Source organism: Phoxinus phoxinus (assembly GCF_949152265.1).
Source record: "Phoxinus phoxinus genome assembly, chromosome: 1".
NCBI lineage: Eukaryota > Metazoa > Chordata > Actinopteri > Cypriniformes > Leuciscidae > Phoxinus > Phoxinus phoxinus.
Window position 1 is genome coordinate 38,009,858 of NC_136876.1, and position 19,182 is coordinate 38,029,039.

A 19,182-nucleotide genomic window follows, 5' to 3' on the forward strand; every position below is an offset into this window, starting at 1 on the left:
GGAAGCAAGGCTAACAATTCTGTATCAACATCATAGTATCATGAAATTTTTCAAGGTTCAGCCTGAATGTCACAGTTAAACATTGTTCATAATCTGGATATCTGATGACAAAGAGCACCTGCAATTTCACTAAAAATAAGTTGGCCTCTCTCACGTGAGAAGACACACAAGATAACTCACTCAATACATTCTTTGTTCAGCTAACGGGAAACAAAAATCATCACCACACAGCACATCACATGACATTTTTTAGGTTTCCATGTCTGGAACTCCTCGTCCTTCTTCAACCATCTGATATCTTTTAATGAGATAATGAAACGTCAATGTCCTTTACAGACAACCATGATTACAGTGAGCACAAGTTACCCAAATGTCCAGATTATTTTACTGTCATAGTATGATATCCTAAAACTGATGGATGACATTATAAAGCAATACTGAGCTAATTCAACTTCAAGTCTAATCACATTTTGCAGGTTATTCTGAATGACGGAAGGATGTGAATGCAGAAAGAACATTAGACATCTGATTAATAATCTCACAGAGTGAAAGATAGAACAAGAATATCATTGAACACAGTTACATTTCATTTGTTTCATAACCTCTATTTATAAAGCACTTTTAAACGACTTTATAGCTTAAAGTGCTCAACATTCATAATAAAGGACATAAAAAACAACATAACACATCACATTAAAACACCACACAACAAATAAATAACCCTGTATATACAGTAGCGGTATAAATATGTTTTTCAGGGTTGTTTTTTTTAAGGATCAAATGCAGCTTCCACACAGAAAATCTAAAAAGGTCCATTTATTTAGGACTAAAATAAGTTTAGCTTCTGCAGGAGTTGACTGTTTAGAATAATGTAGTATCAAAAATGTTTTTCATTTGTAGAAACAATAAATGAGGCTGATACTCTTTTATTGCATATAAAGAAAAGGAATGTCAGTGTAACAGTCTTCCTGTTATACTGCACGTCTATTGGGAGATAGGAAATTAAATTCCTTAATTGGAATCACTAGGTTCAGATTACAGTCCTCTTCTTGTTTGTTCACTGCAACAAAAGTTTGTTGCACTCTAGCTCTCATCGCATCGACTAGACAACATATACTTTGGAAGTCTTTACTGCTCTGAGGTGAGTTGAATGCTTATATGTTGGGTTTTTGGGCTTAATGTTTCTTCTCTGACATTAAAATACATAAGTTTGTTGACAAACTGTAAATAACTTTGCACTGAAAATCGGAAACGATAAGAAATTACATTGGCCTGAATGGCATTCAAATCAAGTAGTCAAGTTTTCACTGAATTAGTGTCAACCAAACTTTAAACCACTGTGCATTAATTTGTTACTATATGTAAAAAAAATAATTAAAAAAAATAATAATTTTATATATATATATATATATATATATATATATATATATATATATATATATATATATATATATATATAATTAAATAATAAATCGTGTTTTAAATCAATAAATGAAGGGAAGTTGGAAGCTCAATCTGGAAGCTCATTTATTTGCCCTCACAATTGTGTAATTATGGCATTGTGAGATTGTGCTTTACTTTCTCTTCTGTATTTTATTTTATATATATATATATATATATATATATATATATAGACAGAAATTTACCTGCAATGTACAGTTGAATATGTTCTTTTTTATTGTGTGTGTGTGTGTGTGTGTGTGTGGGGGGGGGGGGGGGGTAATGGGGATATATCCTGGCTAAGAATGTCAAATCAGTATTAAAAAAAGTATTAAGTTCTTTCAAGTTTAGAAAAGAATAATTCCCAAACCAAAAGAAATGGTTTAAGTTAGTCTCACAGCCTGGCCTGGTTTAGGGTGGTTTTAAGCTGTTTTAAGCAGAACAATGCCATGTTTTACAGGCAATTAATTTTGTAAGAATATTGTATCATACTTTATTGAATAAGGAGTATGTAAATCTAGATTTTCTTGCAAAAGATACTGCAGTCTCAATATCGTACTTACATGGGTGTTGTTCCGGTTTAAAGTGATTGAAGTAGTAACCAATGATATTACATGATCAATATCACCTAGAGTGAACTTCCATGTCTCCAGAGACCATAAATGGAAAAAAAGAAAGACAGCATTACAAGAGTTAAAAAAAGAGACAGAGCGTGATTAAATCAGGCAAAATCAAATTAGCAACATTGCAGCATGAGACATATTCCCATGACGACTGCCTATACAAATAGCATGCTATACTCATTATGGCCACATGGCCAAAAGGTATCTTGACAGAAGTTAATTTTGAGTATCTGTACGTTTGGAATGTGTCAATGTCATTAAGTCATCATGTACGTTAATAGTGGTCATCCTTAAATGTGTTGTATGCCTTTGAAACATGCTTGTAAAGTACATTACTAAATCACACTAAGTCTTTTGTGCTGAAAATAAGCCAATTTATTAAGCCACGTAATGAAATTATTGAAATGCACATGACAAAAAAAGTCATGTGTTACATGTACCCTGAGAATTATTCAATTTAAATCACTTAAGTATGTATTATAAAGTTTTATGTTTTATCCTCCAGTCTGCAGGATGGCGCTACCTGATTATCCCATTCCAGAACTGGATGTTACTCTCCAGGAAGCTAACCGGGTGCTTCAGCTCACCTTAAATCCCGACCAGTACCAACACTATAAAACTGCCCTCTTTCAGCAGAAAGATGCACTCCAGGAAGTCCAAAAACATCTGAAAGATCACGCTTCTGGACGAGAGAACTGGGTGACTGAGGAATTCAAAAAGCGGCTGCTCTCCTGCTATGACCCGCTGCCCAATTCCACTGCTATTCCCTCCATCCTGCCCTCCTCTAAGCTAAATGGGGAGTTTGCACAGATAGAGCGGGCTACAGCCCTGCTGTGGGCAGCTGCTAAGCTGTACAGTGAACCATTGCTGGTGGAAGGGGATGTACCAACTGAGCGAACACAACAGTCACAGGTTTTTGCGGCTAGTCGCCTACCAGGCAAGAACCATGATGAGCTAAAGGTATTTATTTCCAATTAACCTCCAGTTTTTACTATTTTAAGTTGCTTTAACTAAGTAAAACTAATTTTAATGACTGATTTCACTCATCTTAATGACATTTTCTTGGCCTTAATGTTCCAGACATACCCAGACAGCCTTCACGCCATATTGACCTGTCGAGGTGGTATATTTCCAATTCAAATTGTATGGAAACCAAGTTTAAGGGAATCTCTTTCTGCTGTACCTCTCAATGACATCTACGCCCAACTGGTGCATGCAATGAGTCAACCAGAAGCATCCCCCGAACAAGACCCGTCCGTTATTTGTGGTCTGTCTTCTCTTCATCGCCAAGCCTGGCATTCTGTGAGAATGGATATCTTAAAGACAGGGGGTGAAGCAGCAGTTTCACTTGAAATGATGGAGAGTGCCATTCTGGCTGTTTCCCTGGAAGACCACCCAGCACCGGCTGATCTTGCAGAACTACTTAATACAGTCCGACTAGGGGAGAAAGATAGCAGATGTTTGAGATACTATGATAAGGTGTGTAAAAACAAATTAGGATGTTTATATAATTAGAACCTTATAATTAGAACTGTACAGCAGTAAGCTTAATTTCCAACGCCAATGGGGTTTGTCAAATTTCAGAAATGACCAATTCCATCACTTATTAAATTCTATGTGTTGACATTTTAACTGAATTGGTGCCCAAACTTCAAAGCTTTCAAAAGCTTTACTTTTTTCAATAATTCTGGGCCCTTCTAATACCAAATGCTAATGTGATTTTTTTTGTTTGGTTAATATAAAATGAAGTACTGTAAAGTACTATTGAAATTCATGGATTAAATGACTTCCCATAGCAATGCTTAAATCAGACTCAACTGACTGTAATGTTTAGATATGAATGTTAGAATGACATAACTATTTACCATCTTCATCAACAGGTGGTGAACTTGGTGGTTTTTAAAGATGGCCAAGCAGGCATGTTGTTTGAGCATAGTGCCCTGGATGGAATGGTAGCTGGACTTCTTGTTGAACGCCTGTGGCAGTTCTCAGAATCTGAAAACATGGTAATAAACACCCAAACCAATAAGTTAGCTCCATTCTCAAATGCTGGTTCTCTTCACCCAAGACCTCTGAAAATGTCTCTGAAAGGAATAACTGTGCCGAATCAGTCTGTTTCTAGTCTTCTACAAGCCAGCCAGTCAGTCATGACTTTTGAAATATCATCTTACCCAGATGTGTTCACCACCTTAAGGGGTCACAGAAGTCTATATGATGCATGGATTAATTTCACTTTGCAGCTGTCCTTGAGGCAAACACTTGGGGATGCAGCTACTAGCCTCATCATGGTGACACCTACTCACATGCGTCACTTTAAACACGGCCGCTGTGATCCCACATACTCCACAACTATTAGATCTCACCAGCTTGTTACAGCACTGGCATCCTGCATAGGTCCAGACAATGTTCCCCAGTACACAAATGAGCTTTTCCAGCTCTTTCACCTTGCCTTTTTAGAGCACAAAAACCTAATCAAAGCTACAAAACTTGGCCTTGGAGTGGGGCCTCATCTGGCAGCCTTGCGGAGATCTATGTCTCAAGATAACCCACTCAAGAAGTTTCTTGACCCTTTTGGATGCCCTTCGGTTTACTTGACTGGATCAGATCTAATGGAGGGAGTTGAGTGTGCTGTAGGTAACGTCTATGCTACAGACCAGCTGGCTGTCACATATCTAGGCAGGAAGGACAAAGTACGTCTAGTCCTGAATGGAAAGGGTACTTTCGCCAATGTCCTGGGAAATCTCAAAGAAAGACTTGAGTTCAATCTAAAACTAGTAATGCTTCTGGCACTAAGGTACGCCATTGCAGGGCAGATGGGAGCCATTGAATGTCTCCTGCAAGACAATGAAGAAAAACTAGTAAATAGATCTTCAGTGGACGATGCAGTCAGAGCTGTGGAGCAAAAAGGACAAAACAAAACCATGCAGCCAGATTTCACTTTAGTGATCCATGGTGGGGCAGGAGAGGAAATTATGTTAAATGAGAAGGTGATTGGGACCATTGAATTTGCCCTTCAAACAGCTCTAACTCTTGGAGCACAAGTGCTTTTTCATGGAGGTAGTAGTCTGGATGCAGTACAAAGAAGTGTAGTTGCGTTGGAGGACTGTTTCTTGTTTAATGCTGGCAAGGGATCAGTATATAACCGAGATGGGGAGCATGAAATGGAAGCCACCATTGTGGATGGACATGGGAAGAACTCTGGATCCGTGGCTTGCCTGCGCCGAGTGAAAAACCCAATAAAAGCAGCCCGCTGTGTTATGGAAAAGAGTGTGCACTCTTTACTGATGGGAGAAGGTGCCGAAGAGTTTGTAAACAGTCTTGGAGAAAAAGAAACAACACTGAAATCAGAGTACTTTGACACCGACATAAGATACAAGGAGTTGCTTATGAAGTCAGTTGATGGCAAGAATAACCATCCTCAAACTGTAGGTGCAGTTGCGCTGGATAAGTGGGGCAAGTTAGCAGCAGCCACATCTACTGGAGGTTTAGTTGGCAAGTGGAAAGGCAGAGTCGGTGACACCGCTATAGTTGGGGCAGGAATTTATGCTGATGAGAAACTAGCCGTGACATGCTCTGGTGATGGTGATGCCTTCTTACGCCAAACAGTTGCCCACAAAGTAGCTAGCTTATACAACCTCAAAGGTTACAGTCTCAGACAGGCTTGTCGAGAAGTTATTTACAATGATCTGGAAGAAAAGTGTGCAGGAATTATTGCTGTAGACCATCACGGTGAAGCCATTATTGAAACCAATGCTGGGGTCATGTTTGTTGGTTCAATGGTCAGTGGCATTCCTCGAACTGAGGTTTTAAGACCTAGGAAGGAGTTTATGAATGTGATTTGGGAGACTAATGAATTGGTAGCTCACCTACAGTCTAATCCTTGGACCCCAGGAGCCACTGTTCTCACTCGAAAGACTATTAATGGACCTAGTAGCATCTTTCAGTTAGTGTTACCTGATTACATAGCAATGATGCAGGGGGCACAGACTGTTGCCAATCTCCTTTGCGAGAAACTTTGTGTGCATCGCTGCGCCCTTGTGTTCATGCCAGAACTTGACAAGCCAGCTTACATCAAAGTCTTGCCTCTCCGTGACCTAGAACCAAACTGGAAACCTCAAACAGCTGAGGAAATGGAGTTCAATCCTTATGACCCTGGATACTGTAGCTCCAAAAGTGGTCCACGATGTGAAGATACCCTTCTTGACCAGGTGCAGGCAAAGATTCGCTCTCGACTCCCGACAACCAATGCCCCTTCTTGCTTTGACTTCCATGGAGATCCTTCTGATACCAGCCTTTTCCCCCGTATTATTCGTGGTGAAGAGCAACAGTGGCGTGTCTGGGAAGACAATGAACATGTAGCCTTCCTTACTCCTTTTCCAAATACACCAGGCTTTACAGTTCTAGTGCCAAGAAAACCTCTTACCAGTGACATCTTCTGTCTGAATGAGAGCGACTATACATCCCTACTTGTGGCAATACAAAAGGTTGCTCATCTTGTGCAAGAAGGAATGAATGCCCATGGTGTAGCTCTCATATTTGAAGGGTTTGAGTTTGATTATGCCCATGCCAAACTGATTCCATTAGTTCATCAGCCTGATGCCCCCAAATCCCCAGTTGTGGCTTCTCAGTTCTGCCCAACTTATACAGGATATGTAACATCAGTAGATGGTCCTCCAGCTAACAAAGAGGACCTTACAGAGATCCACACCAAGATAACAAAGACTACTCCACCTCAGTCCTGGGAAGACCCCCAGACTCATGCAGCATTAGCTATCAAGAGCAAATGGTATCGCAATCTCTTTCAAATCCAAAACACCCTGTTTCATAGCACAGTAGAGTACTTCAACAACAAATGCAAGTATGCTTATGCACTGACACCTATCACAACTGACACAATTTCCTCTCCAATGGGTCTGGGGTCAGATTCTGAGCCAGTGTTTGTCAACATGTTGGGCCAAGATGTATATCTGGCAGACTCTATGCAGTTTGTTTTGGAGTACTTTATGAGGTTTCATGATGGTCTTCCTGGGGCTTACTATGTGTCCCCCAGTTTCAGAGGGGAAGACCCTGATGCTACACATCTCAACCAGTTCTACCATGTGGAATGCGAGCTTCTGGGCAACATGGATGCTGCCATGACTATAGCTGAAGGCTATGTTGCACATTTGACTCAGGCAATGGTAAAGCAACATTCCGACATTATCTTAAACACAGCTGGTACACTATCTCATGCCCAAGAACTTCTGAAGAACTTAGAAAAACCTCTTCCAAGAGTACCCTTGGATCAAGCCATTAACATTATGCCATCCTCTGATTGCCTTGAGTGGGTTCAGGAGGGACAACCACAGTTTGGCAGGAAGCTAACGCGAAAGGGAGAAAAGGTCCTAATTAAAAAGTATGGAGGTGCTGTTTGGCTGACAGAAATGGACCATCTTGGAGTGCCCTTCTACCAAGCATATATTGAAGGTTCAGACAGGAGCAAAGCCAAGGCAGCTGACCTTCTCTTGGGGTTAGGGGAGACCGTAGGGCTTGGGGAACGTCATTCTACACCGGAAATGGTACGAGAGGCCTTACAACACCATACTGTACCAGAGGACTCATACAAATGGTACATCAACATGCGTCAAGCCATCCCTCTTCTAACAAGTGGATGGGGTATGGGCTCAGAGAGATACCTGTGCTGGCTTCTGCAGCACAATGATGTCAGGGACATGCAAATCATACCCAGACTGAAAGCCAAAAAGTTTATGCCATAAATGGTACATATGGTCCTCAAAGTCTACAACTTGTGCAAGGACTTTACACAGGATACTCAGTATTTATATTGACAGTTACAAAGTTATAGATGACATAAAATGTATGGAATCAATACCAAATATACTCTTATGAATTTTAGCAAGAATAAGGATTGAAATCTTGAAATTATAACTACACTACATTTCATATTGTTACACTTTTGACAACAGAATAATGCTAAGCTGGCCTTAATTCACAGTTTGATTTACATACTGTTTGGTGTAAATCAGTTTCTGCTATACTTATTGTGTTTGCCCACCTTGCTTTAGCTAAGATTAAAAATCTTTTTGTTTTAAGAATATGTTTGTAAGAACTGATGTACTTTTTTGAGTATTGCAGAATTTTAAAACTGCACTTAAATATTGCAAGACTGTATTTCTTTTTTATCTCTATCTCTGTATCTGTTTTGCTTTCCTTTTCTGTTTTATTACTTTCCTAAAATGTAATATGGATGCATTTCAAACTGGCTTACTGACTTACTGACTAAAAATTGTATTACAGTATAAAACTCTTGTAACATTCTTTCAAATTATAATAATAAAATGCAGATGAATCACCCTTAATGTCTTTTAATTGTTTTAACAATAAACTCTTACATTTTTGCCATGTAGCTGGTCAAATATTTTAACTGATGAGCAAGAGAGCACATTAAACACTATAGTAATCAAATGGATAGTTCTGCTGACACTGCACATGCGTGGGAATCAGTACATGTTGATCAAGACAATATCTAAAAGGATTAGAGCTGTGCTAAAACCTTCAACACCATGTAATTATATTCTCATGACTCCCACAGTATTGCATACCTTGTAAAAAGCTAATAAAGTCTTTTACAAACTGACAACAACACTCAGTGCCTCTTTCACCAACTCACACAAGTCACAGAGTAAGCATGTACTAGTAAGCATGTACTAGTAAGCATAACAAGCATCACAAGTAAGCATAACCAAAAAACATCTAACACAGCTAAACCGAGATTAACCAAATGAATGAAACAGGTCGGTTAGAAAAATGTAACAGTTATCACTCTTTTCAGAGAGCTAACCAATTTCATATTATATATTCATCATCACAGTGCACTGAGTGCAGACATTCGAGTGATTCAGTTAATTTATTTCAGAAACCTTGCACCATTAACCCTTTGCATCCATTAAAACATCACTTGCACTCAATCTGTTGCAACATTGTTGTATTTCTGATTATGAAATTTCAGTTAACTTTTTTACACATCCAGTCATGCCTTAGTCAACAACAACACAAAACAGAAAGACAACAAAAACAAAAGGAAGATACACTGAAGATACTAAAAGACAAAACGGGGAAAAAAAGCAACAAATTTACCAGGGGGCACCCGGATTTGAACCGGGGACCTCTTGATCTGCAGTCAAATGCTCTACCACTGAGCTATACCCCCTCGCGGTTCAGCTAATGATTTCTCTGCTATTTATTAGCAACGTTGTATGTTGTGCTTATTACAAAATCAAATTAGATTACATTTTAAGTTACATACGTTTTTAAAAACCTCATTGTTTAGATTCCCCTTTTCCCGTCAACAGAATATCACACCAAGGTAATATTTGAGCAGTAATTCATTGCTCGATATACGCAGCATAGACTGCCGCCTTGAGGTTAACGTTAGTGCTGTAGCTGTAGTGACATGGCTGCTCAAGCTCGAGCTTTCGTAGCGGCGCGATGGCTCGCGGACGCTGTCAAAAGCAACCGAGGGGGACCAAATCTGCGGATATTAGATGCATCTTGGTATTTACCTAAAATGAAACGCAACGCTAGGGCCGAGTTTGAACAAACTCACATTCCCGGAGCTTCGTTTTTCGACATCGACGAGTGTTGTGACAAAAGCTCCGAGTTTGATCACATGCTGCCTACTACCGAGGGCGAGTTCGCAGACTATGTGGGTAATCTGGGAATAGGGAACAACACTCATGTCGTCGTTTACGATGCCAGCGACTTTGGGTTGTTCTCTGCACCACGGGTGTGGTGGATGTTTAGGGTGTTTGGACACAATTCCGTGTCGGTTTTGGACGGTGGGTTAAAGAACTGGTTAAGTGAGGGTCATCCCGTTACCGACCAATATAGTAAACCAGCGCGTGCCGAGTTCAAAGCGTCCTTTATCAAGTCCTGGGTCAAAACTTATGAAGACGTTTTGAACAACATTAAAACCAATGCATTTCAAGTAGTCGACGCCAGAGCCAATGGAAGATTTCGTGGGGTTGAACCAGAGCCAAGGGCAAGTAAGTAGGATTGTGACCTGTCACACAATCTTTTTTTTTCCTAGTGCAAATCATAGACAGTAAGGTGCGAATATCTTTAACATTCTTACCGTATGCTTACTTGAGAGAGAAAAAAGACATAAAATGTAGATTTAAATATCTTGATTTAAGAATGTTTAGAAATTTGTAGAGGAAAACAAGACAACATTTCAGTGTTAACTTTTAAGCAACATTTTCTAACATTTGTATAATTACAATTTCTTTATATATATATATATATATATATATATATATATATATATATATATATATATATATATAAAGGTAATCATTCAAAGCATTTTCCCTTATACATTCAAATTGATTTTTTTTTGGTGAACTACTCATATACACCATAAGGTACAATGTCCAATGTTGTTACAATATCCAATGTTTTACTATATGACACAAATGTATATTTTGGCTTATTTTTATGGTACACAATTTTTCTGAAGAATGGAGTTAAAGAAATTAAGGCAGACGCTATCAGTCTATGAATGCATGAATGCACATTACCACTTGTCTATTATCAATTTCAACTATTGAAATGGTTGACTATTGTTTTAATTCTCCACAGTAATGCAGTATAAGCAATTAACTACAGTGCCATACTTAATCTAAAACTATTTAAATAACTTTTTCTAGCTTTTGTATATTTATGTAGTGAATTTTGTGACCACATTCATATGGACTTCTAAGTTATGTATATTAAGTACTCTTATAGAACATAACACAAGGTACAATAATCAAATATTTATTTATAGACATAACAGATTTATTTAGTTGTTTATCAAAAATGCCAAAGTGCCATTGTCTTATTTCTCTACATTTCTCTTTTTTTATATCTTAGACACAGAGCCTGGTCATATTCCTGGATCGATCAACATGCCTTTTCCCAGCTTCATGGACTCGACATCGGGTCTAGAACATCCTGTGGAGGAACTCACCAAGCTCTTCCAGCAGGCAGGAGTTGACATGGAGAAGCCCTTCTGGGTCACCTGTGGCTCAGGTGTGACAGCCTGTCACATCGCCCTCGCCGCACACCTGTGCGGCCACCCGGGGGTCTGTCTGTACGATGGAGCGTGGTCTGAGTGGTTCACCAAGGCTGCACCTGAACATGTGATCTCTGAGGGAAAAGGAAAACAGCCATGATGGGTTTTTAGACCCGTACGACACCTTTTCTTCGGAATAAAGAACTGATGACTAATGGAATCACAAGAAGCCTCATTTTGATCTGAAATGATTGCACAATAAGGCTATTAAGTGCAGCACTATTCTGCATATGCTTTTTCTGGTTGAAATAACAGTTATATAAATCTAGAAAGAATTACAAGAATTCATAGCTCAGCTGTCAGAATATAGAAACATTCAGTATTTCAGAAAAAGCCTCTAGAATTTAATCAGATAAAAAAATCTAAATGGTGTTAAAAGGATATTTTTTATATCAATATAATGTAATTATTGTCCATTTAAAGTAATGCACACCAGATTGCCTATTTTAGGGGAAATTAATGTTTAATTATGCCAAATAGAATTTTATGCAATAGAAATGTGATTTTACTATTTTACTCCTAGTTAAAAAAAACATTAGTGACCTAACCAAGTTGTTTATCTAATAAATGCAATATACACAAATATCTCATGTCTTGTGTGCCGGTGTTTAAAACACAACAATACACGCATGAGGGGCATTTTATCATATTGCCCTCACTGGTGAATTGTCAACTTACACATAAACATAAATGTAGTCTCCCGCATGGATTGTCAAATTTCGGACTTTCTACCCCTCGTGCCACATTTTTAATGGACGCATCCATAGTCGCCTCTATTATTGCCTGATGGTCCTGCGAATAAAAACAAACAGACGCTGCTCTCCAGTCCACTGTCTTCACGATTTAACGTTGTTTGTCTATTTTTCCGACATTTTAGACAAAAGCTAGATGTCATTTTAAATATATTATACGATTAGTTTGGCAAATTCATGTGGAAATTAAAAATCAAACAGTCGATGATCAAACGCTAGGTCTAGTAGTCGTGAGCACTAAGTGGTCGTTAGGTATCTTCCCTACACCTTTGGATCGTTGTAACATTTCGAGATTTTGTTTTGGAGTTCGCTAAAACCATTGAGTAAAACGGTTTGGTATTGGCTGGAAAGGCATTTTAAAACATTTTAAGGTAAGCCAGCGACTGTAATTGTTGACAGCTAGTGGCGTATGATGCTAATGATGATATTAGTGTTGCAAAGTAGTAGCGCTCACAAAATTGAAAGTGGTTCAACTTAAAACGTAATGTGATGTATCTCTAGACATTATATGCATATAAGCTCATCTATAATATGTATTTCTGTCTTTACGGATGCACCGACGACACGTTTGATGGTGTGTTTTTCTGCCCGCAGGGTGGCGCTGTTGAGTCATGTCTGGAATTGCTTTGAGTAGACTGTCACAGGAGCGCAAAGCCTGGAGGAAAGATCATCCTTTTGTAAGGGACTTACAGATACACAAGATCAAATGTGCAGAACTTGAAAAATATATCTAATTCATAACTATAATTTGCACTGTGGTACCTTTTATTGTTTCTCTGTAGGGTTTTGTGGCTGTACCAACCAAGAACCCAGATGGCACCATGAATCTCATGAATTGGGAGTGTGCGATACCAGGAAAAAAGGGGGTTAGTTTCCAAATTGACAATCTTTCTTCTCAAACAAATCCCCGTCTAAATTAAGTTTTAGATCAAGTTACTAACCTTAAATCTAATCCCAGACTAAAATGCATGTTTGAGATGGTTTAACTGAAAGTAACTTGAACTGACATATCTTAAAATATGGCAGTGCCGTTGTTTTGTCTCAAGATTCACACCAGTAATGTTTCTTTCTAAGGCACGTTTATAAAAGTTACCTAATTATACTAATGCCTAATTCTGGCTTAATCTAAGCCCTGTCTGCGAAACCGGACCATAGAGTTCTAGGTTAATTTTTATACTTGTATTTAACATTTAAACGTGTACATTTGTGTATATTTGTTTGTTTAACGAATCCTACTCCTTTTCTTATTTACATTCCCCTGCATAATTGTATCTGTATATTAGATTGGTATACATGCAGAACTATCTTGCCTTTTGTGTACATACTTAATTTGTCTAGGGTTTGTGTGTGTATATAAAGAATAATTAAAATAAGTAAATATTGATTTAAAAATATTTTTTTGAGTGTTTTTGTAGTAGGCTATTATTACCTTATTTTATTTGTATTATCTGTCTCTTTTGCTTGAATTATGCATATTGCAGTTTTAAGGCGGTTCTTATCACCCAGCCTATATGGCATGCCTAGTTTTCCTACATACAAAAGTAAATCTATGGTGTCTTGGACTCGTATCAAATATCATGTTTGAACTGTGAACCAGTCATAGTGTTAATTTACTGGAGTTTGAAAGTCTGTCGATCTGTGTCCTGTAGACTCTTTGGGAGGGAGGTTTGTACAAACTGAGAATGTTGTTTAAGGATGACTATCCATCTTCACCACCCAAATGTGAGTTTTCTCCTCTATAAGAGATGTTATACTCTAAACGTTTGTTTTTATATTGCTTATTATTGTCATTGTCACCACACCTTTTTAGGTGTTTTATTTTTTTACCCCTTGCATATTTTTTGTAAAGCTGTTCATTAGCACCTAAAGGCTGTTGTAAAGCTGCTTTTGTTCATTTTGTTCTCAGGCAAGTTTGAACCTCCGATCTTCCACCCAAACGTCTATCCTTCAGGTACAGTGTGTCTGTCCATACTGGAGGAAGAGAAGGATTGGAGACCAGCCATCACCATCAAACAAGTATGCAAGAATACACACACAAACACAATTTGTGCAGTTATACACTACCGTTCAAAAGGTTTAAGGCTCTGTAAAAAATTAAAGGCATTGTTTTCTATGTTAATTTGTTTTAAAATGTAGTTTATTCCTGTATTGGCACATCTGAATTTTCAGCATCGTTACTACAGTCTTCAGTGTCACATGATCCTTCAGAAATCATTATAATATGATGATTTGCTGCTCAAGAAACATTTATTATCAATGTTGAAAACCGTTGTGCTGCTTAATATTTTTGTGGAAACCATGATAAAAAAAAAAATTGTTTCCAGGATTCTTTGATGAATAGAAAGTTCAAAATAAATAGAAATCTTTTGTAACATTATAAATGTCTTTACTGTCACACTTGATCAATTTAATGAATTATAGTTTTATATATATAATATATATATATATATATATATATATATATATATATATATATATATATTCATTTTACTTGCAGACCCCAAACTTTTTGAATGGTTGTGTACACCTAATCATGATTAAAAACCTTTGAGATCATTGTTGCTCATAAATCATTTGAACAAACCTTTTGGGCCAATAAGCAGTGAGCTTTTGTATGTCATTGTGTTGTTGTGGCTGTGTAGATTTTGTTGGGCATCCAGGAACTCCTTAATGAGCCCAACATCCAGGACCCAGCACAGGCAGAGGCATATACGACATACTGGTAAAGTTTAGCCAAAGATCACGTGCACCTTTTAACATTAGATTGTACAGTTAACTTTCAACCAATGCCAAGCCCACATCATTGATCTTATCTCTCTCTCGTTCTCCTGCAGTCAAAACAGGATGGACTACGAAAAGCGCGTGAGGGCACAAGCTAAGAGATTCGCTCCCTCATAGAGCAACAAGTGCACAATCTGAAAGCCTGTGCCGACCAGATCCAGATCCCACATAGCTGCCATTCTGATGCTCCAGAATCCTTCACCACTCAATGATAATCCCAAAACTGCAGTTGAAAGTTGAAATAGAGATTTGTTCAAGTTGGCTTCAGAACCGAATGAGGATGGGTGTAAAACAACTCTAAGATGAAAGCAACCAAGATAGAAGTTAAAGTTGGCTGCTGATCTGTGACCAGTGTTTTACAACGTGATGGTGGTTTTGGTGAGGAAACGTTTTCCAGATCAGTTGTTCAAAATCAACTTTTACACAGAGCAGAGACGGCAAAGGTGGAGGGTTTCTGTATATATAGTATAAATATTGGAAATTATTTACTTGACTTTATAATTGACTTTTATTTACTTTTTTATCGTTTCATTACATTAATTAAAATATGTGTGGCCATAATATATGTATGAGTATGTATTATTTGAAATAAAATAAGTGGTTGCTACAAGAATTGTTGTTTATGTAATTTATGTTAATTGTAACAAAACATTTATAGTTTTATTTTTAAGGTAACTTAAAGTTTTTTAAAGATAACTGTTGTTATGGTGATTTGCCATGTTTGTGTGACGTTCATGATGGCACTAACCATTGATGCTCTGTAGAGGTCAATGATTTATTAATGTCGCAGGTAGAGTTTCACTCCCACACCAACCACAACATGGCCAATCGCTGGTTTCTTACTTTCCAAAGCTCAAGTCTGTTTTATTATTATTATTTTTACTTTTTTATTCACTTTGGTTTCAGGACATGTCCAGTCAACCTAATCGTTATAATGGAAATTTCATTGTATGACTCTAAGCAAACTTGTGATGCCAAAGTGAACCTGGCATATATCTTTTTTATGTTGCATCAACAGTTTATTATTCATCGTATTACTAAAGTACCCTCCATGAATCTTGATCATTTGTCTATTTCCAATCATTTTTGTTAAAGGTCAGGTTAAAGATGCAAATATCAGGACACTAGTAGTAACTTTGGTTATCATGCTGATAAATAATATTTATTGATAGGACAATTTGAGGATGAACATCATCAGCCAATCGGAGAAGAGGACAAATGGCTGCAATCAGGTTGCACAACATTTACCATTTTATGACACTGAAATTGCTCATATCATCATGCATATGTGTATTTATGTGCATATATTCAGGTGTGCAGAGTGCACTGCCCACAGGCTCCTCATTACGCTGATGCAGGCTCAGATGAGCACAGGTCCTATCATATGATGGGCCACCATCTGCGTGCAAACGTCTTCCCCGGTGTGCCTTGAACACAAATTCACAAATTGCATCCTTTTGGTATATTACATAAACACAATATAAAAAGTATTAGAATGATATATGAATGGCTAGACTGGTTCCAGTTAATACAAAGGTAACAGTTACTCCAGTCGTTACAAACCGAGGTCTACAGAAGAGCAGGAACGCACAACACGTCAACCTTGAAGCAGAGGGATTACAGCAGCAGAAGACCACACTGAGTGCCACTCCTGTCAGCTGAGAATGGGAAACTGAGGCTACAATTCATACGGACTCACCAAACCTGGACATTAGAAGACTGGAAAAACAATTGAGCATCGTACAATTGTAAGTGTCAATTGAGCATCATTTAAACGCCACAGCCTGCCTGAATATTGTTGCTGACCATGTCCATCCCTTTATGACCACAGTATTAGCGAGCCGAGGTGTACCTATAAAAGTGCTGTGTGTGTGTATATGTTTTATTTAACGTACAGTTCTTGATACTGATATACATGATATATACATGATATTGATATATTATCACTGAGCACATGACAGTTGATGATGATATTGAAAGGCAACGCCGCCTGATGTATATGCGGGCAAATATAGCTATGTTGCGTAAGTTTAGTTTCTGTTTAGATGAGGTGAAGGTGTCACTTTTTAAAGCATATTGTACAACATTTTATACTGCTCATTTGTGGTGTAACTATAGAACATCTAGCTTACAGAAGCTGCAAGTAGCTTATAACGATGCTATGAGAATCTTACTAAGGAGACCTCAGGGCCGGAGTGGGACTCATTTTCAGCACTGGAGTATCATGCCTAAGACCGGCCCACTTTAGTTCCCGACTGACTATATTAAAATAATGTAATTAAACCCTCAGTATATAAGTCTGCAATAGTGCACTGTTTTGTACAGCCTTGTAATTCATTGTATTTTTCAAAAATAGAATTTTCTATTCAGTGCAATAGCCGTACACAGGGTTTTATAAATACAAAGGTCCCAAAAGTGATCTGGCTAGGGGGTTCGGGGGCATATTATAATTCCACTGTCATTGTCAAAGAACAAAGGCTATGTAGGCTATATCTGTGTTAAATAGGAATCCATTGTAATAAAGTTATTCTCATTCTGAGCACAGTATGCAATAGACTATTCCTCTACCTGCTCTCCTCTTTCATCTCCATCTCCTTCTCTCGTTCTTCTTCTCTGTCTCCTTATCTTTAGGCTACCTGTAAATCTCCCCTTCCCGAAGCTGAGCTTTGATTGACAGTCTTTGCAAACTGATTATTTATGTCGGTCGTTTAAAACTTCTATCGTAAAACAGCGGTTTAGTTTAGCCACTTGCATCTTATCTCGTGAAGCGGCGCGTTGGGATTCGCGCGCGGCCGCGGCTCGCGCTTCTGTGAACATAAATCCCGCTTGCTTTGATCGGTCATCTCAAACATTTTGCCATTGCCGACGAGCGGTGTTTGAGCGCTGAAGCAGCTCAGATGATGAGGTCGGCTATCGTCGCGATATGCGAATCATTGCAGCACCAAATTAGAGTTAATATTAGGCAATTATTTCACAACGTTATACACTCAGAAAAATCGGAGAACTCAATGGTGGCCTTTTCAGCGCCGCCTTTGCGCCTATTATCCATGTTTTGTATCTCTAATTTTTTTGTTCGCACATCTCTAACAACTGACTTTATTTTTTGTGGGGTTGCGAGAAAATAATAATAAAAAAATAGTGGGGCTGCGCTGTGACTATAAAGGGAAAACATTCAACCCAGTGCCATGACAACACCGGCCCTCCTGGCCAATAAAACAGACCGGCCCACTGGGAATTCTCCCGGTGCTCCCGATTAGCCAATCCGGGCCTGGGAGACCTAGATGGCATAGCGCAAGTGAAATGTTTGTCAGTGTACGAGTAATCACTTTTAAAGCACTGTTACGCCATTTTATGTATAGATTTATCTGCCGACTTAATGCTTCTAAAAATGAAATTATTGTGAGTTTATCAAATTTAAGGGTTAGTACTACACGGTATCAGTCGAAGCTGTGGAGACACTGGTACTGGTGTATTTTGTAACTCTGTTCACGAAATTGTACGGTTGTAATGGATTGTATGGGTTGTATGTTGTTTAATGTCTTTTTGATTATTTTTTTTTTAATTGGACTTTGAGTCTGTAATAAAGTTTGATTGATTGATTGATTGATTGATTGATTGATTGATAGTGATGGCAAAATGAGGCTTGAACCACTGAGACCTCGCAGACCATGCTTCACCCAAGGTTAATTAACTCGAAGCTTCATTCAGCATTGCTCATTAGTGACACCTAGCTACTGTGCAAAGAAATAGCAGACAAATTAATTAATTCTGAACCAATGACCTGAGCAGACTTATGATGTCCGTATACCGGAAACGAGAGCCGTTGAAAAACAAACCAGAGCCCGTCTACGGAGAGCCTGTTCACTCCCTATTAAGTCCTATTGTACCGAATTTTGGTTGTAGTTCCACCAGAGTTCCACTGGGGGCGATCACCCCCGAGTGCAAAATGAATGGGAGTCTATGGGGCTAGATGGCTAAATTTGTCCCTTTCAGCCGATTGCCGTTGAGAAATCTCAGATTTGATTGTAGGTTTGGCAAGTTCAACATGGTTTATAGGTCAAAAATTGAATGAACGAGTACTTATGTCCTTTCGATTTCTTACAGGTTGAGTTGTTGTTGCCCATAACACGCTAGCATTCTGCTAATGAACGCCGATTGGTCAGTGAAGGACTGGTTACGACCAGAGATACCGCTTGATGGCATCATGGCATCCGAAGCGGGAACAGAATGTATTCTAGCAGAAACTCTTCTAGCACGTGTGTTTACCCCAGCCAACACGTATATGTTGGCCCCACATGGTTTAAGCTTGGGCTACTTGGGTACCAAGTGGGCATGGTCCCAAAATGGGCATCTTATCTGGGGCCCACTTGGGTCATCTAAGTAGGTCCCACATGGGCAAAAACAGGTGGGCTCCCTATATGGGTCCTAGTTGGGTCACTAATGGGAACTGAGTGCATGGGCTGAAAATGGG

At 38.6% G+C, this 19,182-nt stretch overlaps 3 protein-coding genes across 3 annotated transcripts; all 3 read left to right on the forward strand.

Annotated features, from left to right (window-relative positions):
• Positions 1–1,075: 1,075 nt before the first annotated feature.
• Positions 1,076–8,417, forward strand: LOC307005578 (uncharacterized protein). The gene is made up of 4 exons (XM_079625874.1): positions 1,076–1,141; positions 2,569–3,023; positions 3,144–3,542; positions 3,944–8,417. The coding sequence occupies exons 2-4, from the start codon at positions 2,577–2,579 to the stop codon at positions 7,817–7,819; spliced, it is 4,722 nt and encodes a 1,573-aa protein (XP_079482000.1). The 5' UTR covers positions 1,076–1,141; positions 2,569–2,576; the 3' UTR covers positions 7,820–8,417.
• An 855-nt stretch (positions 8,418–9,272) lies between these two features.
• Positions 9,273–11,876, forward strand: mpst (mercaptopyruvate sulfurtransferase). Its single transcript, XM_079625886.1, has 2 exons — positions 9,273–10,108; positions 10,977–11,876. The coding sequence occupies exons 1-2, from the start codon at positions 9,517–9,519 to the stop codon at positions 11,276–11,278; spliced, it is 894 nt and encodes a 297-aa protein (XP_079482012.1). The 5' UTR covers positions 9,273–9,516; the 3' UTR covers positions 11,279–11,876.
• Positions 11,877–12,037: 161 nt separating this feature from the next.
• LOC307005589 (SUMO-conjugating enzyme UBC9-like) lies at positions 12,038–15,157 on the forward strand. The gene is made up of 7 exons (XM_079625900.1): positions 12,038–12,301; positions 12,525–12,607; positions 12,713–12,796; positions 13,580–13,652; positions 13,837–13,946; positions 14,573–14,652; positions 14,765–15,157. The coding sequence occupies exons 2-7, from the start codon at positions 12,542–12,544 to the stop codon at positions 14,826–14,828; spliced, it is 477 nt and encodes a 158-aa protein (XP_079482026.1). The 5' UTR covers positions 12,038–12,301; positions 12,525–12,541; the 3' UTR covers positions 14,829–15,157.
• The last annotated feature ends 4,025 nt before the right edge of the window (positions 15,158–19,182 follow it).

Excerpts from the sequence above, each read along its gene's own strand:
- LOC307005578 (XM_079625874.1), top strand. The coding sequence starts at position 2,577 with ATGGCGCTACCTGATTATCCCATTCCAGAACTGGATGTTACTCTCCAG. Across the intron at positions 3,024-3,143 it reads AGAACCATGATGAGCTAAAG|ACATACCCAGACAGCCTTCA; the intron begins GTATTTATTTCC and ends TTAATGTTCCAG. Across the intron at positions 3,543-3,943 it reads GTTTGAGATACTATGATAAG|GTGGTGAACTTGGTGGTTTT; the intron begins GTGTGTAAAAAC and ends CTTCATCAACAG.
- mpst (XM_079625886.1), top strand. The coding sequence starts at position 9,517 with ATGGCTGCTCAAGCTCGAGCTTTCGTAGCGGCGCGATGGCTCGCGGAC. Across the intron at positions 10,109-10,976 it reads TGAACCAGAGCCAAGGGCAA|ACACAGAGCCTGGTCATATT; the intron begins GTAAGTAGGATT and ends TTTATATCTTAG.
- LOC307005589 (XM_079625900.1), top strand. The coding sequence starts at position 12,542 with ATGTCTGGAATTGCTTTGAGTAGACTGTCACAGGAGCGCAAAGCCTGG. Across the intron at positions 13,653-13,836 it reads TCCATCTTCACCACCCAAAT|GCAAGTTTGAACCTCCGATC; the intron begins GTGAGTTTTCTC and ends TTTTGTTCTCAG. Across the intron at positions 13,947-14,572 it reads CAGCCATCACCATCAAACAA|ATTTTGTTGGGCATCCAGGA; the intron begins GTATGCAAGAAT and ends GTGGCTGTGTAG.